At 26.5% G+C, this 23,541-nt stretch overlaps 1 protein-coding gene across 2 annotated transcripts in view; it reads right to left on the bottom strand.

Annotated features, from left to right (window-relative positions):
• Window positions 1-5,317: 5,317 nt before the first annotated feature.
• Window positions 5,318-23,541, bottom strand: part of LOC111680505 (homeotic protein ocelliless) — a 32,963-nt gene continuing 14,739 nt past the window's right edge. For both annotated transcript variants that reach the window (XM_046946793.1, XM_046946792.1), the window contains exons 3-4: window positions 18,530-18,684; window positions 5,318-7,298 (exon numbers count right to left, since the gene is read on the bottom strand). In XM_046946793.1, coding sequence (XP_046802749.1) covers window positions 6,162-7,298; window positions 18,530-18,684 — 1,292 coding nt within the window. In that variant the 3' untranslated portion in view covers window positions 5,318-6,161. The remainder of the gene's footprint in view (window positions 7,299-18,529; window positions 18,685-23,541) is intronic.

The following is a 23,541-nucleotide window of genomic DNA, read 5'->3' as shown; positions in this document are numbered from 1 at the left end:
TTATTAAAAATTGCTGTAGTGATAATAATTAGTTTCATTAAATTTACTTTTTGAAAAAACAATCTCGAAATTTTAACTAACTAACTAATTAGCAAAGTAGCAAACTAACTAACTAACCTACTAACTGACTTACTAACTAACTAACTTACTAAATAACTAACTAACTAACTAACTAACTAACTAACTAACTCACTCACTAACTATCTAACTATCTAACTAACTAACTAACTTACTAAATAACTAACTAAACCCCCTTTTAGGGGTTCTCATCTAATTCTGAATCTACATACCTAATAAAAAGAATAAAAGTTCCATTTTATGGATTCTCAACTAATTCAGACTCTACATACTTAATTTTATATTTCTAGGTTCAATATTATAGACAATTCAAAACTAACTAACGAACTAACTAACTAACTAACTAACTAACTAACTAACTAACTAACTAACTAACTAACTAACTAACTAACTTACTAACTAACTAACTAACTAACGAACTAACTAACTAACTAACTAACTAACTAACTAACTAACTAACTAACTAACTAACTAACTAACTAACTAACTAACTAACCTACTAACTAACTTACTAACTAACTTACTAACTAACTAACTAACTAACTAACTAACTAACTAACTAACTAACTAACTAACTAACTAACTAACTAACTAACTAACTAACTAACTAACTAACTAACTAACTAACTAACTAACTAACTAACTAACTAACTATTTCTAGGTTCAATATTATAGACAATTCAAAACTAACTAACTAACTAACTAACTAACTAACTAACTAACTAACTAACTAACTAACTAACTAACTAACTAACTAACTAACTAACTAACTAACTAACTAACTAACTAATGAACTAACTAACGAACTAACTAACTAACTAACTAACTAACTAACTAACTAACTAACTAACTAACTAACTAACTAACTAACCTACTAACTAACTAACTTACTAACTAACTAACTAAACCCCCTTTTAGGGGTTCTCATCTAATTCTGAATCTACATACCTAATAAAAAGAATAAAAGTTCCATTTTATGGATTCTCAACTAATTCCGACTCTACATACTTAATTTCATATTTCTAGGTTCAATATTATAGACAATTCAAAACTAACTAACTAACTAACTAACTAACTAACTAACTAACGAACTAACTAACAAACTAACTAACTAACTAACTAACTAACTAACTAACTAACTAACTAACTAACTTACTAACTAACTAACTAACTAACTAACTAACTAACTAACTAACTAACTAACTAACTAACTAACTAACTAACTAACTAACTAACGAACTAACTAACGAACTAACTAACCTACTAACTAACTTACTAACTAACTTACTAACTAACTAACTAACTAATTAACTAACTAACTAACTAACTAACTAACTAACTAACTAACTAACTAACTAAACCCCCTTTTAGGGGTTCTCATCTAATTCTGAATCTACATACCTAATAAAAAGAATAAAAGTTCAATTTTATGGATTCTCAACTAATTCAGACTCTACATACTTAATTTCATATTTCTAGGTTCAATATTATAGACAATTCAAAACTAACTAACTAACTAACTAACTAACTAACTAACTAACTAACTAACTAACTAACTAACTAACTAATTAACTAACTAACTAGCTAACCAACTAAGTTATTAACTTCCGTATATCCTGTGGTAGTATTTTTCTCATAGATGCTATAGTGTGATGTCATGAAACAGCCGGAATGCCTAAGAGATCTACGTTAAAATGATTTTGATTGAGATTTTGAGAAAGCATTTGACAGGATTAATAGAAAATAAATATATTGTCAGCATTAGAAGGGAAATACGAGAGAAACTTATTTCACTACACAAGGGCGAAATATCTGAACTTTTTATGTTCTCCCCTGTTTTTTGGAGAAAATGGATAATGAACAATAGAGAACAAAAGCCGGGGAATCCGGTGAAAAATCAACTATCAATACCTAGATTACTTGGCCTAGGCAGATGATATATGCATTAATATCTAAAGTTGACTATATTGGATCTTCGGAAATAATAAAATGTACGGGAGTTAAAATGAACACCGGCAAACGAAAAGCTAATGAGAAAATAAAGGATTGGTATAGAACAATAACAAAGGAAGATGGAAACAGCTGTTTTACTTTATTTATATGTGTTTACATATATGTTTTTTGAATCATTTCAAAAAATGAAGAGAGCTATATAACTGTCAAATTTTCCATACGTATTCTCTCTCAATGTGTGATGACTTCACATTGATCCAATCTACACAAAAATTTTGACAGATCATATAACTTATGTGGTCGTGTAAAGTCAACTTGAGTAAAACAGAACCTTTATGAGTAGAAGAACATTTTTTTAAATAGTGGAGTTTACGATTTGAATGTTGATAACAAAATCAATAAGGCAAGAGCATCCATTTGTATATTGTCCCTTATATGGCAAAGTTATAATATCAGCCTTTGCGCTAAATTAAGAATTTTCGAAGCAAACATCAAGTCGATAATTCTCTATGGATTTACAGCCTGTAAAGTAAGTCGTAGCATTACCCACCGACTATAAACTTTTGTAAACCATTGGCTCAAAACAAACATTTTCTGGTCTAAAACCATTTCAAACTCGATGTTGCTATCACAAACTGGCAAAAATGCTATATCTGCATTAAGATGGAATGGCCGTGCATGCGTTAAGATGGAACCCATTTCACCACGTAATTCATAGCGTTCCACTCAATCCGAAATAAACAACCTAGACTTAACCTGAATGAATAGGAGCTATCGCAAATAATCTGGTCCGCTGGCGGTCGGCAGTTACTGGCGCCCTATGCTCCAGTGGGAATTAGAGGAAATTATATATAGCCAACAAAAACAGAACTTCCTTAGATGCGAAAAAATCGCATATGAATTTAATACAAAAATTCGTTTATTGGGGCAACTCATAGAACTATATTCTTGAAATTTTTCACGAATAACTGTAATATTCATGTAAAAATTATTTTAGGCGGTGGGAGGTTGCGGTTTGGAACTACATATATTAAATATATGAATTTGTATATCTGAGAAACTATAAAAGCTAGAATTTTCAAATTTTACTTGAAGAACTTTGACATTTATGTAAATAATTAAAAGAAAAATTGCGAATTGGCTTTAGGGCTGCAAAGCATAAGTAAGAAGTATAGTCGAACGAGGCTGACCATATAATACCCTACACCTGTATGCGAATAAAATGTGATTTAGTTTACATAATAAAGCATTTAAGTTGAAATGTACATTGCCTCAGATATACTTAGGCCATTTTTAGGCTTTTTATAGGGGCTAGGATCAAATAAGGCCCTATAATTATAAAGTTCATGATGGTCATCAGGGCTAGTATAGAACTTGGTTTTGCAGCTTTTTGTCGAGATACGAGTATATTAAACATAATTATGAACTTAAAAGCCCTATTTGGCGGGTTCAGTTGGGACCTAGGTGAAATAATGGACCGTTGTTAACTATTTTTAATAGGCTTCGTCTACGACACCATTAAAAATCATGTGCAAATTTCATTGAATTATCTTTAAAACTGCTAACTGTAGTTTGATTATAAGGTTTACAAGCCCTTTTCGGGGGTACAGTTGTGTGGGGGCTAGGGGAAATGATGAAACGATCTTAACCTTTTTCAATAGACTTCGTCTATGGTATAACAGAAGATCATGTGCCAAATTTTATTGAATTATCTCCAAAATTGCGACCTGTAGTTTGATTACAATGTTTATAAACCCTTTTCGGGGGTACAGTTGTGTGGGGGCTAGGTGAAAGAATGAAACGATCTTAACCATTTTCAATAAGCTTCCCTGGGTGAATAGAAGATCATGTACCAAATTTCATTGAATAATCTTCAAAATTGCGACCTGTAGTTTGATTACAAAGTTCACAATCGACTTAGAAAATGATTCTGAGCCGATATTATTGTGCGTTACAAACTTCAGCATACACCCAATATACCTTCCCCACTAAGAAACCTATGTTGAAGTGTAATTTGTTAAAAAAGCTCTCTTATATTTATAAATAAAAGACCATAATTTATATTTTTTTATTATTATTTTTATATTTTTCTTTATATATATTTATATATAATTTTTTACATTTATTTAGTTTTTGCATTTATTTTTTTTCTTCTTTAATTATAATAAAAATAAATTCTTACTTAAACTTTAAGGAATAATAATGAAAATATATGAAACTAACTTACAAAAAGAAACTGCTACTCAAAAAAAAGAACGTAGAGTTGAAAAGGGGGAAGGGGTTGATAGCGAAAGTTTGGTTAGGAAAAAACTAAAATTATTAACTAAATAATATATTTAATGTTGGTTTTTTTGTTTTTTAAATTTATTTAAAAATATTAAATTGTTTAAAACAAATCAAATTAAGAAAAATAATATATATAAAATATAAATTCATTAAAAAAGGAATGTTTTGTTTTTAGTATTTAAAAAAAAAAAATTAACATAAAAAATAAAATTTAGTTTTTGAGTGAAAAGTTTAATATTAAGTTAAATTTTATAATATTTTTTTTGTTTGTTATATATAATTTTTTTTGTTTTTGTACACAGATTAGTTAAGGGTTTATTATTATTTTTTATTATTATTTAGAGCATACAATTACTTAGTTACTTTTAAGAGGGCATGGAGGGGGCGGGTTTTTTTAAAGTTTGAAATTTTTTTATTTTTTTTTGTTTTATACAACGTCTAAATAAAATTTACTAGTTGCTAAAAATATGTAAGAAGTTGTGGTTTTTTATCTATATATATATTAATAATTATTATTTTTTTATTTTCCCTTTTTATAAATTTTTTAAGATTTGAACTTTTATTTGCTATTTATAATAAGTTTTCTTTTTTGTGGATTTTTTTTTAAATTTATACATTTAGTAGAAATTTTTTTGTTTTAGATAATTTTATACAAAATATTTTTATTATTAGTTTTGGGTTTTTTTTAATATTTTTTCTTTTATTTTTTTAATAATAGTGATATGAAATACAATTAAAAGGACTTTTATATTTAGTTTTTTTTAATTTTAATAATTTTAAATCTATTTTTTTGTTTTGTTTTTCTGATAGATTTTATCATCATTTACAATTGTGTGTGTGTGGGTTTTATTTAATAATACTTTGAAAAGTTTTTGGGGTTTTTAGTTTGTTTGTAGGTGAAATTATTATAAAATTATTTAAAAATTAAGAAATTAGTTTTTTTTTCTTCTAAAAATACTGTAAATTATTTATATATAAAAAAATGTTTTAAACATGCGACAAGTTTATTTGGGTTTTAATTTAATTTTTTATCATTTCATTTCGGTTTTTTTTTAAGGATTTTTGAGTACAAATTATGTCTTTTTTTAGATTGTATACTTATTATGTGTTTTTTTAAATTTTATCACTCGATTTTCGTTGATCTTGGCTGTTAAATGATAAAAAATGAATCAATAGTTATTTACAAGTTTTTCTTAGTTTTTAGAAAATTTCTTTAGAAAACCAAAGTAGCATTTTATTTAAAAAATCAATAAAATTAAAGTCCCTATCGGCAAGAAGCTTTATTATGAGCTTTTTTGCACTCTTTAAACACTTGTATAAAAAAACGATAAAAACCAGTAAGAGAACTTAGTTTTTAGTCTCTGATGATGTAGGAAATCAAGAATTGTTTAAAAATTCATGAAAGAGAGTGCTATGAATAACTAACTAACCAAAGCCTACATCAGCAGAGAGCAAAAAATAAGTTCTCTTTTAAGAGAGCAAGAAAGCTCTTTGCCGATCTGGGAGCCAAATAGAGTTTTCATAATTTTCAAAACCTCTTTCTTTACATTTAAAACTTTTTGCTTTCTTTTTAGATTTTCAAGCTAAAATTTGATATTTTCTTATAAAATTTTTCTCTTTTTTCCTTTTAACCAAAAAAAAAAAAAAAAATTAAAAATACTTTAATTTCATTGTAGGATATGTTTTAAAACTGATTTCTAGTGAATTTCAGACTACTAAAAAAACAAAAACAACAATTTTCACCTTAAAATTTATGCATACTCAAACGGCGCTTTAGTCGAGACATATGAACCACTGACTGAATCATCATCCGATTTATTGCCGCAATATTGTATCAGCAGATTCTACACCATATTGACATATTTATCCTGAGGCGTCATGTAGTCTAGACTATTTTGTGAGAATGCCTGAGCCGAAACGGTGCCCGTAAACGAGGGACTAGGTGAGAGACCGAAATTGGTGGCAGCTGAATAGCCCGAATGACCCATATTATAGTTGACTTGATTTTGATTGCTGAAATATTCCATTTGAGAGTAATAGCTCGGCGCTTGAGCATAGTTGTTGGGATATTGTTGATATTGATTATGCCAGAAGTTATAGGAATCATGATTGGACATATAGGCGGCCGAATGGGCGGCTGAGTGATGAGCCGATTGGGCGGTTTGGGCAGCATGAGCTGCGGCCGCCGACTGTGGAGACATGGGTGTAATGGGAGGTGAGGGTGTGGTAATGCTGCTGTTCGAATCCATGGGCGTAATATTGCCACCAGGTTGTAAAAGTCGAGGATTGGCGGAGGCAGCTGTGCCATAAATACTATGATGATGAGAACTAGAACTGATATCGCCACCCGATTCCTTAAGAGTATCATAAGATGAGCCACGCAAAGCATCAACATTTGAGCCCGGATAGCCGGAACCGCCCAGATGTTCTTTCTTGCACACAATACTAACCGGACTAACCGAGGTGGCAGGTGTGGGCAGTAAAGGTGAAGAATTCTGATGATTAGCACCGCCCGAGGTATTAAGACCACCAGCTGACCCCGAACCCACACTACTGCCGGCCATGTGATGTAAATGTGAAACGGCTGAGGAGCTGCTTGGTGTAACGGCGGAGGCGGACGAGGAGGAATTGTGGAAGGAACTGTGATGTGACTTAATGGATTGTGCCACGGCTGCTGCAGCCGCTGCGGCCGAAGAGCCCTGTGAGGAGGAATTATTATTCGATGAATTGTTATTTGATTTGTTGCTGTTATTGTTGTTGTTATTGTTATTGGCGGACGAGGAATGATGACTGTTGGATTTGGAAGAATTCGTTGAATTGGAATTGCTGCTGCCGTTATTCGATGTATTGCGTGAGGAGGAGGATGAACACGAGGCGGAACCGGAACCCGAATTAACCGATTTCGAGTTGCTTAAACTATTTGACTGCTGTTGCTGCTGCAACTGTTGGCGGCATTTGGCGCGACGATTTTTAAACCAGACCTGCAAGAAAACAAAATAAATTTCATTATTATTTAGTTTTTTGATTTCTTTTACTCTTAAATTTAAAAGCTCAGCATTTAAAATATTTTCCAGTTCATTTAATGATTTCAAACATTTCCATTTTAATTTGATTAAAATTGTCTTTTTTAAGTTAAAAACAAACTCAGCAAATTTATAGAAATTAAATTTTATTAATTTAAAAATATGTCCTTTAACTGTCCGTCTGTACTCTCCCCCAAACTAAATCATTCGATTACAAATCTTAACTTTATCAAAAGGAAACATTCAAACAAATAATATGTATAATGAATAAAAGCAAGAAGGACAAATTGAGTAATATAATGAAATCTGATACGCCTTGTTTAATGCTCTTTTTTTGTATATGCTGATAACAACAACAATAACATCATACGGTAATATAACGCAAATAAAGTCCTGCTTTACCCTCCAAAAAAAAAATTCACAATAATGATTTTTTTTTGGTCATGAATGAATAGAATTTTTTTGTTTTATTTTACTTTGATGGAATAAATTTTTGTTTCCTTCGTTGGGAGCTGTTTAACAACAGGGGCGTTGAAAGTGTGTGGTAACATTTATAGATTGTGGCGTGTGGCATTAATATCAAGGCAAATATTGTATAAATGTATATTTGTGTGTGTGTGTGTGTGTGTGAGTGTGGCATGTCAAGGGGTGGCAATATGAAACCATTAACACAAACCCACTTTATGGGTTTTATGTGAATTTTTCTTATGGACCCATTGAGAGCTTTTGAAATCACTGTAAAAACAAATTCTTTTTCAACAGTTTCACAACACTTGTACGAGCAAAGAGTTGTTGTTGTTTAAATGATGAGAATGTGAACACATCTATAGTGTGTTCGTAAGCACTTTAACGATTGTTAGCTTTTGGTCCCCCTTAAGCATAACAAACAAGGATAATGTGTACATGACTATATGAATGAAAACCTCCTTCCTCCAAATTTGTGTGTGTTTTTTTTTGGGAAAATTTCTTGCCCTGCACTTGTTTTTAGCTGATAAAAGTGAGGAGGAAGTGTGTTGTTGGTATGAGGTTTGTTTTTCTATTTGACAATATAATCGAGTCAATTTGCAACTGTACGCTTTGGATAAACATTTCAGTTTGTTTGCTTTTGCTGCTGCTGCTGTTGTTATTTATTTGTTGTGTATCCTTTACTGTTAGTCAAGCAAAGCCTGCAGCATCTTTGAAATGGGCGCGTGACTTTTAACACTTGTTTCTTGTTACAGGACTGTAATAATAATAATAACAATAACAACTATAATTTATTCATTGATACTTGTCTTGCTTCCGCTTGAAAAGCCATTCACTTCACTTGTGCCACACTCAAGTTAAACAAATAAACATTAGAATTTGTTGAAATTTCCAATTATTATAATTGTTGTGGGAAAAAAGCGTTATGTTGTTGTTATTGATAGAAAAAACGTTGGTTAAAAAAAGTTTTTTTTTTGTCAACAAAGTTTAACTGGGGTTTAAGTAAACTTAAGGCAAGTTAAGGCATGTTGAAAATGAAAATAAGTTTTAGAATTTCATTATTTATAGAATTTTGTTTAATTTAGACAGGGTTTTGTTAAAGAAAGTTTAACTAAGGTTTAGATAAAGTTTAAGTTATCTGTTAAGGTGTGGCAATTTCTTAGTTTACGCTTTGTTGAAGTTTCTATTTAGTTTGTTTTATTGGTATTAGTGTAACTTGTTTTATTGTTTTTAGTTGAACTTAAATTGTTAAAGTTTAACTAAAGTTTAGTCAAGTTTGTCCACAAGTTTTAAATAAAATCTCTATGTTTAAAGAGTTTTTTAACAAGATTTCCTTAAATTTTTTCTTTTCAATGAATACTTTCACTAGAAGTTGGTAATATATGCTAAACTTGCATTTTTAAGTTTAAACCAAGTTTAAATAGGAGTTAAAGTTTTAAAGTTTATTAAAAATTCCTTTTATGTTGGGATTTTTAACGAATACTTTCATTCGAAGATGTTAATGTTGGCTTAATTTGTAGTTTTCAAGTTTAAACTAAGTTTAACTAGGTGTTTTTAAAGATTAACGTTTTATTTTCTACTTATACAAACATTTGTGAAGAATTATTAAGATTACAAGTAATAAACTTAATTAATCTTTTTTAGGTTTAAATTAAGTTTAACTAACAGTTTATGAGATGTTTTAAACACATTTTAATGATTTTAATTAAAATTTATTTTTATGTTGAGATTTTAAACGAAAAATTTAATACGAAGTTGTTGATGTTTGCTAAACCTTAAGTTTTCAAGTTTAAACTAAGTTTAACTAATAGATTAAGATATTTAGAGATTAAACTTTACAATTCCATTCAAATGTTCTTGTACGTCCAAACTTTTAAAGAATACTTTCGTTTAAATATATTATGGCAGGCTAAACTTGAAATTTGAAAGTTTAAACTAAGTTTAACTAAAAGTTTTCAAAGATTAATGTTTTAAAGTTGATGTAAACAATTTGAAAAATAATTTAGTGTAAAAAAGTTAAATTACATTAATCTTAAACATTTTAAGTTTAAACTAAGTTTAACCAGCAGTTGCTCTAAACAATGTAGTATTTGCTTAAAAAAAACTTCTAAAAAGTTTACAAAATTTTAATATTTTAACATTTTTATCAAGAAATACATTTGCAGTTACAATTGAATTAACAATTTGCCAAATTATTAAAAAAAAAATAATTTTCACTTTCATTTTAATTCGTGTAACCAAACAAACACACATAAAATTATATAACTAACGAAATGTGAATAAAAAGTAATAAATATACAATTTAAATACAATTTCAAATAATTCAAGCGTTAAGTGAAATAAAAATGTGTTGATTTGCCAATAATTGAATATAATGTTGAACAAATAAAAAGTTTTTTCCCCCCCTCTCCAATCTCTTTCAAAAATCAAATCAAAATTACATTATTGTAACAGTCACCAATTTGAAAGAATGAATGAAAGAAAGATAGATAGATAGAAAAAAACATAGTTGAATAAATAACAAAATTTTAATCTGCAATGGGAAATTTTCAACAATACTACAGCTGTTGTATTAAATCAAATAATGTTTACGCATTATTGACATACAGTGTAAAAATAGGGTGTAATAGAAGGTAAAAATTCGAATTTGTCATTTAAATTTAAATCTCTGTAACGTTATTATACTTATGATGAAATATGTATGTGTGTATATTGTCACCAGACAATAGCAAAAAAAAAAAGAGTTAGCTTGTATTTAAGCAAATATTTGTTAAAATATCCCCTAAACAATACACCCTAAAAGTAGTCTATGACAAACTAGTTTATATGTAGTAGGTTTTTAGGCAAAAACAACCCTTAATTAAATGATTCTATGTATAGTTGATTATTAAAAATATAATTTTTCCAAAATTAATGACAAATTATGTTTACACACATACATACACACATATGTATGTATTAAAAATTTCTTTTATATAAAGAGGTTATGTACTATTTGTTCAAAATACTAGGTTTGGTTTTGGTTATAATTTTTGGTACCTTTAAGGTTATTTTTTGTTGATTTTAAATTAAATATTAATGAAATTTTATTTTAATCCAAAAAGTACTTTTTTTAATCCAAAAAGTACTTTTGTTAAGGTACTATTTTAAAATTAAAAGTTAATTTAATTTCTTAAAAGAATCTATATATCAGACAAAAAAGTACTTTAAATTAATACTTTTTCTAAAAATTAGTATTTTAAAAAGTTCCAAAAATTGGTACATTTTGTAAAAAAGTACTGTATTTAAGTTTATACTTGAGGATTTTTACCCAGCAGTTTGATTGGACAGTACCGAAATTTTCTTAAAAGAAACATTACATATATTTTCTAAAAAGTAGTATTTTAAAAAGTTCTAAAAATTGAAACATTTTGTATAAAAGTACTTTCTTTAAGTTTATACTTGTAGCTTGTCACCCAGCTGTTTGGTTGGACAGTCCCGTACTACCTATTTAACATACCACAGGAGTGGATACAACCCTCCCGTACTACCTATTTAACATACTAAAGGAGCGTATACAACTCAAGCGTTTGTAGGGGGAGGAATTTTATTTTTTCTATTTCCTCACTTTTATATTTAGTATCAAAAATTTGGTGGAGGGTAAAATTTATTATTTCCCCCTCTGGATTCGCGCCTGGTTTATCATTTAGAGTTACCTCTATCCACCAAGACGACTAGCTACTTTAACATGTGCTTGAGTTCCACAAGGAAGTCGATCGTCACCCCATAGATTGCAAAGGAACAGTACAAAAGCTTAAGTTTGTTCAAAACTTCACTCTCTCGATTACAAAGGGGACCTAAAGTGATGATTACAAACAGTACATTCGTGTCCTTTCGGATGCATTGAGTCTTTGTCGAACTTGCTGGGTAATCACAAAATATTAATGTGCGATAGTAAGTAAAAATGTAGGTGTGAGTAAGTGTATTCGTGTGTATGTGTGTGTCTTGTCTATGAATAAACGGAAGCGCTTAGCAAGGTTATCAACATGAATAATAAACATTTTTTTTGTGATTTATGATTTATATTTTTCATTATGCTTACAATAATAAATATATTAACCCCCCCCCCCCCTTCCTTCCCTTTGCTCTCACAACCCTCAAATGTAACAAACTCGAAAGTGACAGAATAACATCATTATCACCATTTCATACTGCTGGTGGGTTGGCAAATGTTTAGCAATTTCTTTATCATCTCAGTTCGTTTAATAATTGTTGGCAAACAAACAGCCGCCGAGATGTGGGTTGGAACAACCCAACTAGCAAAACATTTATTAGGGCGTCAATGTTTGTTCTGTTCTGGTACAGATAAGCTGTGTATGTGTGTGTGAAAAATTATTACATTTATGATTCTTTTTGTCATATTTTGAAATTTGTTTTTTCTTGCCACAAGAATGTTTGGTCGGCCCAAATTTCTTGGAGGTGGAGCAAAATTAAATAAATAAAAAAAATTATTATGATATTTAAAGAAAAAGTAAGCCAACTATGTAATAAGGACCTTTGAAATCCAAAATAGACCATATTATTATAAACAATTTTACTTAAAGACTTTTTAAGGCTTCTTCTATATATTCTTCTAAGCGATCTAAATACTTTAGTTATCGCAAAAAAACTTTCGAAAGTTTTGCTATTAAAAATTAACAAAATCGGTTTGCAACTGGCTGAGTTATAGTCATAATACCAATACCATCTCAAATTTGTCCCGAATGTGTCCATTTTTAACTAAGAGAGAGAACTAAGTTTAATAAATATACATCATGTATATCATATGAAAGGTATTAAAAAAAGCTTTCACAAAACAAAGATATTTTAACAAAAGCTATAAAATTAAAAGCTTTTATATCGAACCAAAATGTTTTTACTTATTAACAAAAATTTACAACTTTGACTTTGACTAAAAGAACTAAAATCATCCGTAATTTGTTAAATGTAGCATATGTGTGGGATGATTGTTATCAATAAAATGACATTTCATACATTTTGGGATATTTATCTTAACGCTTAAATCTAATAATGCAACATATAACATATGATTATATTAAATCATTTAAATTGTTCATATAACTATAAATGATTATGACACCAAAAACACCAGGCAGGCATACTAGCAGTCGACAAAGGAAACCCACAAATTTAATACCAAACAAAATTTTTCTCTATTTCTAACATTACAGGCCCAACAACAACAAGAAAAAAGAAAAATAAACAATTACACAAATCACTAACAAAAATAAAATAAATCTTAAAAGTAAACAAATATTTCGAATATACAAACATACAACATTATTATGGTTTAAATATCTACATAGTACACACATATGTATCTAGCTTAGCTGCAACATTTAAAGGCAACCACGGCAAACAGCAGTAGCAGTTAGTAGTTGTAGTAGTCTAACAAGAGTTACAAACATCGTATGGTTTTGTGACTTTGGTTTAAAGACCATTAAAGAAGCCATAAAACATTTACAAAGAAAATAAACATCTATTTGCCACATACACTGAGGAAAAATTTTACAAAGAAACAAATTTCCCTTAGTTTTCATTTTTATTAATGAATGTTAGCTAAATTTAATTTGTTTGAACGGCAACATCATGTGTAAATTTTTTTGGGACATTTTTTGAATTTCAAATCCTTAATATTTTAAGCAAATAAAGTTTTTGTTGAAAATGTTTAACCCTCGCCAAAAGGAAGTTAGTTTCCTTTTCTTTTTTTTGCAGTTTAATTTGTTGTTTGTTTAAGTTAGTTATCTATGACAAATTTTAACGATTTTAAAAATAAATAAAAAATGGAAAATGGAGATTTTCCCAAAGGAGAGATTTTTTCAAATAAATTTTATATAACAGATAGTTTTGTCAACGTAAGTTTTATATAAAAAAGGAGAAGTTTTTGAAAAATGTTTCTATTAAGTAGATAATTTTGAAAGTTTTTCTATAAAATATATAATTTTTTCAATGATTTTCTTCTAAAATAGAGAAACAATTCTAATAGATTTTTATAAAAGAGAGAATTTTGTACAAATTTCTTAAACAAAAAGAGATTTTTTACTAAAGTTTCTTATGAAAAAGAGATGCAGATCTTTTGCAAAGTTTCTATAAAAAGAAGAATTCTGAGAAAGTTTCTCATGAAAGAGAGGCAATTTTTAAAAGCTTTTTAATAAAAGAGAGAATTTTGAAAGTTTTTAAATGCTCTCAAAGTGCTTCTTATAAAAACAATTTTCTATAACAGCAAACGTTTTTTATAAAAGAGAGACTTTTCACAAAAGTCTCTTAAGAAAAAAAAGCTTATATTTTATAGAATATAAATCTCTTTCAAAGCTTTCTTTAAAAAAGAGCATTTTTCGAAAGTTCTTTAATAAAAATAGTAAAAAAAGCTTTACGTTTTTTTTATTAAATATAGATTTATCTCAAAGTTTTTCTTATAAAAGAGAGAATTTTTTGTAACAGAAGAAATTTTGTAAAAACTTTCTATAAAGAGAGAGATTTTTACCAAAGTTTCTTTTGAAAATGAGAAAACTTTGTAAAAATTTCTTATAAAAGGGAGAATTTTACAATTTTTTTATGAATTCAGTTACTTATCAATGTTTTCTATAAAAGAGAAAGATTTTTTTAATGAAAAAAAAACTTTTGCAAAAGCTTTTTTATGAAATAGAGAGAATTTTGCAAAAGTTTTCTATAAAAGACATCTTTTCTACATTTTCTATAAAAGAGAGAGAAAGTTTCTTAAAAATATGAGAATTTTCTAAAAGTTCTTTTTGAAAAAAAGAGTAATTTGTTTGTAATATAAAGAATTAGCTCAATGCTTTTTATTAAAAAGGGAATCCTGGGAAGGTTTCTTATAAAAGATAGAGAGCATTTTTCAATAAAAAAGAAAATTTTACAAAAGATTCTTATAGAAATAGAGAGAGAGTTATAACTAAAAGTTGTCTTTAATATGGAGAATTTCGCGAAAGTTTTCTTTAGAAAAGAAAAAGTCTAAAATTGTGTAATAAAAATAGAGAAATTTTTACAAACTTTTATTTAGAGAGAGGATTTTGTTTTAAAAAAAAGCAAAGGTGAGAGCATTTTTCAGATGTTACATATAAAAGAAAGAAAAATTTCGTTAAAAAAGAAATTTTTCCAAAATAATAATTAATACAACATAAAATGAAAAATGAGAATAAAAACAGAATTTAATCAGAATTTTTTTATAAAAAAATATAAATTTTTGGAAAATTTATTAGTTGGGTTTAAAAGTACAATTTAATTTGTAGTTGTTACAACAATTAACAAAGTGATAATTTGTGTTAGTTAAACACAGTATTCCCTTTAAATTCTTCTATATATAAATAAACACATAATAAAATTTATTACTATTTATTTAGGATCATTTACAAATTGATGATGATTTTGCCAAAAATACAATTATTTATTTTAAGGCCCGAAACAAGCAAATGACATAATTATGTTGCAACATAAGCAATGAACAATAATGATTTTCGCAGAAAAAAAAGAACAATCTTTCAACAAACACACACAACATAAAATAAAAATGAAAATAAACAAACCCAGACAATAACAATAAAAAAATGTCCTTATCAGACAACAATACAACAACGCAGTTGAGGACATAAAAATACCCTTAATATGCCTTTAGGTCTATTTGAGAATTTGTTGAATTAAAAGATCTGTGTTTCGCAGGATTGAGATGTCATTTTTGTTTGCTTGATAACTGTTTACATAGGTATGTTAAAGAGGAGAGCGAGGAGACGGAAGAAGAGAGTGACATCAGAACATAATTTATCAAATGTTTAAACAAACACAGCCGTTAGTAAGCAGCAACTGTGATAATAAACAAACAAATATTCTAAAAAAAAGGTTTTTTTTGCTGTTTACAACAATTGTCCTTTGCTGTAGAATTGCAACCAAAACAACAAAAAAATCGATTATATGTAATTTAAGGACGTGACACTGAATACCATTTGTGTTTTTTTTTTCTTTTTGGGTTGCATAAACTACAAACAAAACTAAATAAAACTGCATGCCTTGCACATTTGCTTATTTGTTGTAAAACTTTAAATAAAAAAAGGAGGCAAAAGAAAAAGAACATGTTGCAAGATTTGTGTTCGTGTTGTAATGTAATGTTGGTTTGTAAATTGTAACAGGGAAGCCCTTGTTGGTATTTTTTTAATTTTTTTTTGTTTTTAGCAATTGACCACTCGTGAAAATTGACACGTTGCAAGTTGTCGTCTGTATTAATATGTCTACGTGTGTTTGACTGTTGTATCTTCTAGTCATGTTAAAAATTTCTTTTTCAACAACAACAACAACACCCATAATAAGAAAATAATGTTATTTTATTTAAAACATTTTAAATAAAATAACACATGTATTGCTTACAAAGAAGGCCTAAATTATAGTTGTAGTTGTTGTAGCTGCAACTAAAGTACATTTATTTTATTGTTTTGTAGATTTGTCAACTGTCCTATACGTCTACCGACTATGACTTTGTTTTTTTCTTTTTTTTTTGCTTTTTAGTCTGGTCTATATGTATCTACATATGTCTCAGTTTAGTTTTCATTGTAGCTTTCCTATGGTATCCTTGTGCTGCTGGCTACGTACGTGTTTTAAACAAATAATAGAAATGTATTGAATTTCTTTTCTTTTTTTTGAAAATTTGTAACGAATAGATGGTATAATTGTAATTTACACGAAATTCTTAGTAGGTGTCTATGTAGGTGGAAAAACCTTAAAGGTAATTGACATTTAAATAGTTCAGAGTTGTTCTATACGACAAAAAATATAAAAGTGTAATACAGATAGCTGTCACATTTTGTGAGGTAAAACAAGTTGTTACCAAATTGATTAATTAAGTTATTAATTTAATTTAAACAAAAACTAAATTTCTAATTAAATTGAAATAAATATTCTTACAGAAAGTTTAGCAAAATAAATGGTTTAAATCTTTTACTATATAAAAAGGAATTTTACAAATATTTTCTAAAAAAATAGAAAATTGAATTGAAAATTGTGTTCCAAGAACGATAATTCAATTGAATATTTTCTGTAAAAAGGTAATTGAAATGAAAATTTTCGCAAAAAGAGCAAAGGAATGAACATTTTTCATAAAATAATAATTTTGTAAAGAATTTTTGGAAAAAGAGAATTTTTGGAAAATTTTTTATTAAAATTGAAATATTTGAATTTTTTTATTAAAAAACAATGAAAAATTTTATACAAAAGGAAAATTGAATCGACAATTTATATAAAAAAGAAAATTTTTTCAAATAGGCAACTTTTTAAAAAATTTTATAAGCAAAAAACATTTTTAAAAGTTTTCTTTTAAAATAAATTTAAATCAAAAATAGTTTTTAAAAATAAAAGAATTAAATTGAAAATAGTTTTATTAAAAAGAGGATTCAGAAATTTAAAAAAAATATTTAAAATTTTATAAGAAAACTAAATTGAAAAGGAACGTTCGAATAAAATATCAAAAATTTTGTAAAAATAAAAAGAGAATTGAAACGCAAATTTCTTAAAAAGGAGAGAATTGAATCGAAAATTTTGTAAAAGTAGGGAAATATTTTGGAAATTTTGTAAAAAAAGAGTTGAATCGAATTTTCTTTTATAAAAAATTCACTTTTCAATTTAAAAAAAAAAACAGAATTGAATAGATAATTTTATACATAAAAAACAATTAGTTTGAAAAGCAATTGAATCGAAAATTTTATAAGAAAAAGAAATTTGAAAAGAAAATTTTTAATAAAAAATATAAGTCAAGAGAATTGAATGAAAAAAATTGTATAAAAAGAGAATTGAAACGAAAATTTTTACAAAATATGGGAATTGAATGATAAATTTTATACAAAAGAAAAATTGATTTTATAAAAGGAAAATGAAAATTTTTTTGTTTCAAAATATGTTTGAATAAAAATTATTTCTATAAAGAGAATTAAAGCAAAAATGGCTATAAAAACGCAACAATTTTTAATAAGAATAATAACTTTTAGGATTTTTTTTTTTAATTAAAATTTAGTCAAAATTTTCCTTAAAAAGACTTTTTCAATTATTTTATATAAAACGAGAATTTTCAAAATTTTTCTAAACCAAAATTTTAAACAAGTTTTTTAAATTTTCAATATTTTCTAAAATTTTTATATATTTTTAAATTCAAATTTTGCAAAACTCTAAAATTTCAATATTTTTAAAAGAGGAAATTTTTAAATATTTCCTTAAAATAGAAGATTTTTTTAAATTTTCGAAATTAAAAAAAATTTAAATTGCTTCTTTTTTTTTTAATTTTCTAAAATCTCTACATATTTTTAAAAATCTCAATATTTTCTAAAATTTTTATATATTTTGAAATTTAAAATTTTTAAAAATTTGAAAAGTTCTTAAATTTCACTCTTTTTTAAATGAAAAAATTTTTTAATTATTTTTGAAAACTTTTTTAAAAATAGAAAATTTATAGAAAATTTTAATATTTCTTGGGTAAAGTTGAGATAAACATTGAATAATTTATGGGAAACTTGCTTAAATCTTTTTGAGACATTTGTATATATTTGCTTTAAGCAATTTGTAAGAAAATTTAAAATCGTCGATCTTAAATTATTAAAAAGCTTTAAATTATTTTAAACTCTTTAAGAAAACTTTTATGTTAATATATAATCATATTAAAAAAGTAATAAAAATAAGTTTAAAATTTAAATTACCTGTACTCTAGATTCTGGTAGATTAATCTTTAAAGCCACTTCTTCGCGCATAAATATATCGGGATAACGTGTTTTGCCAAACAAAGCCTCCAAAACATCCAGCTGGGCTCGGGTAAATGTGGTGCGTTCACGTCTCTGTTTGCGGGTATTAACACCTGAGGGGGCACAAGTTAAAAAAAATAATTAATAAAAAATATGCTTTAAACTACTAAATAATGCCTAAACAATGTGGTGAAATTGCTAAGAGTGACAAAAAGAAGTAGTTTATTTAAAACTGTTGGAAAGTCAACAAAATATATTAACTTTAGTTAAAAACTAATTAATTAAGAGATTATATATCCAAAAGGTTGTCTAAAATATCCTGCTGTTTATTACAACTTAAAAAAGAACAATATTTACTGCTTTTTACTAGTTTGTAGTAAAAAAAAAGTTTTATTGTTTAATAGAAAAAGAAATGGCGTAGGAAAAAGTTGTGTCCTTTTTTACTTTTTTGAAAAAAAGGTGTTTTATTTAAATAAACATTTACTACCCTCAAAATCATGAATATTAGAAAATTTCTAAAACGCCATTTAATAGAAAAACTTCACTCAATGATAATATCCACCCCAATTTGATTAAAATGATTTTTTCTTATATATAAGCCAACAGATGAGAAGGCCTGTTCTAAACATATAGTTATCAACCACCCTTGTTATTTAGATGTTTCGCTGGCTAACTGCCAGCTATTGGTTTGGTGGCGCAGCAAACATACTTTGTTTCTATTACATGAAAGTATATAATGTATATATAGATATTTTTATATATTATATACTTTTATAATATTTTTAATCCTACAACAACGATTTTATTGTTTTGTCACCCTATTCGCTGTGAATAGGATTTGTGTTTTATATTTCCAGCTTGCTGGGCCCGTCGGAAAATAGTTTTTTAATGTTATAAATTTTCTTGTATATTTTTTTAGCTATTGTTTTTTTTTTCTTCTTTTTTTGTCAAAGGGTATCTGTAGTTTTTTTTTAATGCTGTTATATGATCCCAGTTAAGTATTTATGCAGTTGGTGTAGAGCTATGGCAAAAAGTTAGCATTGAGGCATATGTACGTGCCTTTTTAAATAAATGAATTTTTAAAAAGATTTAAAACAGCTGCTTTAATTTTTTGGAATATTTTTTTTATTCAGATGTTGATTTTAATTGAAGGACTTTTGATTTTTTAAGCTAAATGTAAGAGTATTTTGAAATTAAAGTATTAAGCGTTACATTGTGTATTGTGTTAGAAAGTAATTGAAGTAAAATTGTTTCTGAGAAAGAATGTTTCTATAACAAAAAGCCCACCGTGCTTACTATTTATAAATTTCATTATTTGTTTTCTTTATTTAAAACTAATAGTTTTCGTTGATTTAGTTTTTAATTGTAGAAGAAATTGCAGAAATTTCATCCTTTTTAGCTGCATTAATGAGAATGGTTTTCAAAATAGTACTAGATTTAAAATTTTTTCTATATTGTAAAAGAAAACTTCAAAAATTTACTTTCTTAAAGCAATATTAAGAAATCATTTCGATTTAGGGAAAAACTGTAAAGAATTTTTTGCTCATTTAGTTGTTTAAATGAAAAAGGTACGAAAAATAGTACCAAATTTAACATTTTTGCTGAATTAGAAGCGAAAACTTGAAAAATTTACTTTTTCAAAGTAAAACTAAAAAATTAGTTTAATTTAGGGGAAAACTATAAAAAAAGGTACTAAAAATAGTACCAAACTAAACATTTTTTGCTAGATTGTTAGAAAAAACTTAAAAAATTTACTTTCTTTAAGACAAATTAACAGATTTGATTCAATAAGGGAAAATTGCATTGAAATTTCTTGCTCTTAAGTTTTATTAATGAAAAAGGTACTAAAAGTAGTACTAAACTTAACATTTTTGCATGGATTGTTAGAAAATTTACTTTCTTAAAGCAAAACCAAGAAATTGGTTTCATTTAGAGAAAAACTTAAAGAAATTTCTTGCTCTTTAGATGTGTTAATAAAAAAGGTACTAAAGATAGTACTAAAAATAGTACCAATTTAAACATTTTGCTGAATTGTACATAACAACTTCAAAATTTAACTTTCTTTAAGCAAAACTAACAAATCGGTTTCGTTTAGGGGAAAACTGTTAAACATTTTTTTGTTCTTTAGTTGTATTGATAAAAAAGTACTAAAACTGTAAAAACTTTCCTACTTTTTAGTTGTATTATTGAAAAAGGTACTGAAAAAGATACTAAAAATAGTACCAAACTTAACGCTACAGCTAGATAGTTAGAAAAATCCTCAAAAGTGTACTATTTCAAATTAAAAATTACAATTTGACTCTATTTAGTTGTAAACTGTTTAAAAATTTAATGCTCTTTAGTTGTTCAAATGAGAAAGGTACTAAATATAGTACCAAAATCAAAATATTTGCTGGATTGTTAAAAAAAAATAATAAATTTAACTTTTTAAATTAAATTTAAAAATTTGCTTAAATTTAGATAATTTTTTTTAAATTTTTTCTCTTTAACTGTTTTTTATGAAAAAGAGGAAAAAGGTGGCAAAAAAAGAACCAAACTCATCACTATGGGAAATATGACATTTAAAATTTGATTTCATTAAATTAACACTTGATTGCTGGTTGTTTCGAGTTTTATAGAAATTTCTTTGTTTTAGGCTGTTTAAAGAAAAAAGGGACTTAAAACAGGACTTTAGCATAATATATCAACTAAATTGTTATTAGTACTTTAGTACCAAAGTAAATCAGCAATATAAGAAACAGTACAATTTGTCTTTACAAATAAAAAATTTCTATAATATCCCTAATGATCCTAATTCAAGTGTCCTCTGTTACTAGTTTAAACTATGTTTAACCCAGCATGTTGTAGTTTAAGTCACTCCCTAATAAAAGTTTAAACTTTTTTTAGGAAATTTCTTTTCTATTATTTTCAAATTGTTATTCTTTAAATTTATATAGTTAAAGTTAAAAAGTTTTTAATAAATATGCAAAAATATGTCTTTTTTGCTTTAAATATAAACAAAAGCAATTAATATGCTAAATTGATCTTTTTATGAATTTCTTTTCATTAATGATAATTTAAAAACCATAAAATTGTTTTTTTCAAAATTAAAATTTCCTACGTCAAAAATCAACAAATTTGATTTTCTTTTATCTTGAAATGGAATTTCCAATATGTATTTTAAATAAATGAATTTAAATAGTTTTAGTGTATAATAAAAAATTATGAAAATTAACATAATTTTAACATTAAAATTAGTGTGTGAAATAAATAAATTTGCATACTACAGCTAATATAAAGAATTTAAAAAAGTAAAGAACTTTTTTCTTAACAGAGTGTTAATTCTTGATGTTTTGAAAACTAAACTAAAAATCATTAATTTAAATTTTTTTTCTTATCAACTCAAGATTCTGTAAACAAACAAAATAAAAAAACACGAACTGAAAATGACAAATGATTTGTCATGACAAAACAAAATGTTGTTGGCCTTAAAGAAAACGGGCCAAAAGACTAAAAAAAAACAAAAACAAAACTTCACTGATAACTCAATTTTAACTAAAGATGACAAGGTGATTTCATTTGGAAAAATGACAACAAACCTCTGGGAATATTTCACATTTTTATCTGGGCACTTAGGATTCAAAATAAAAAAAACAAACTCCCAACGGCTACAGCTTGCAACACATCCTGTAGGCAACAGCAGCAGCAACAGCAAGTGGATTGGTATCATTTCTTTAATTCAAAATATGAATTTCAATAAAAAAATATATTACCAGTTCTTGCTTGGTTTTCAAGAAGATATAGTCAAGAGAAAAATAAAAAACAAACCTCATATTGCATCATTATCAATAATATTGTCAAAATGAATAATGAGCGCTTGCGTGCACTGACTTGACAAATACAGTGACGTAGCAAATGACAAGTTAACAGACAACTTCTAGCCATTATCCATCCATAAAAACTAAAGTGAAATCTTATTCTTTTTCCTCTTCTTTATGCTTAACAAATGGTGTCATTTCTTTGGTTTTTTCATATACAGTTTGTTGTCGATTTTTTTTTGAAAACAATAAATGACAAATAAGTTGTAAGAAGAAGAAAAAACAAAAAATTCCCAAATAATTAATGGTTAATAGTTGTGAAGGTTAAAATTTTAATAAAAATTTACGTTTTTTTAAGAAAAAGGAAATTTTAATATTAGAGCAAAATTTTAGTAAAAATAAGCTTTGAAAGGGAGTTTATAAAAAAAGTACCAAAAAGGTACTATTTGAAACTTTAATATATAAATTATTAAACACTTTTTTTCTAAATTGATAGCCTGTTCTAGTCCTCAACTTATCAGCAAAAGCTTTCTATATAAAAAAAAACTTTTGAGATTTCAGAGAAAAAGTGGAAAATGTACCAAAAAGGTACCAAAACTGGAATGTTTAAACATTTCTTTTAAATTTCTTTAAGAAGTACAAAAACTACTGAAAAATACTACTAAAAGTACCATAACTTTAGTCACTTTACTATTCGAATAAAAATTGTATAAATAAAAAACTTTAAACGTCTTAAACTTTTTTATAAATTAAAAAGCTTTTAAAATTTCTTAAAAAAAATGAGCAAATTGCCTAAGAGGTACTAAATGTGGTTTCAAAAAGGCTGATATTAAACACATCTTTTAATTTCTTAAAAAAGTACAAAATTACTTTAAACTTTTAGAAATTTAATTAAAAAGCGTTTGAAATTTATTTAAAATAAACAAATTGCATAAAAAAGTACCAAAAAGGGAATTATTGAACAAATTATTTAATTTTTTCAAAAAAGTACAAAAAGTACTTTTCAAAATTGGTCTTTCATTAAAAAAAGTCCCTTAATTAAACCTTTACTATACCATTAGTCACTTAACTATTGCGTTTTTTATTCAAAAGAAAGTTCTTTTAAAAAACTTTAATTTAAAAGATAATTATTGAACAGTTTATTTAAAAAAGTACAAAATTGTTAAAAACCCG

Source organism: Lucilia cuprina, chromosome 3 (genome assembly GCF_022045245.1).
Source record: "Lucilia cuprina isolate Lc7/37 chromosome 3, ASM2204524v1, whole genome shotgun sequence".
Lineage (NCBI taxonomy): Eukaryota > Metazoa > Arthropoda > Insecta > Diptera > Calliphoridae > Lucilia > Lucilia cuprina.
This window is presented reverse-complemented; position numbering and strand designations above follow the sequence as displayed.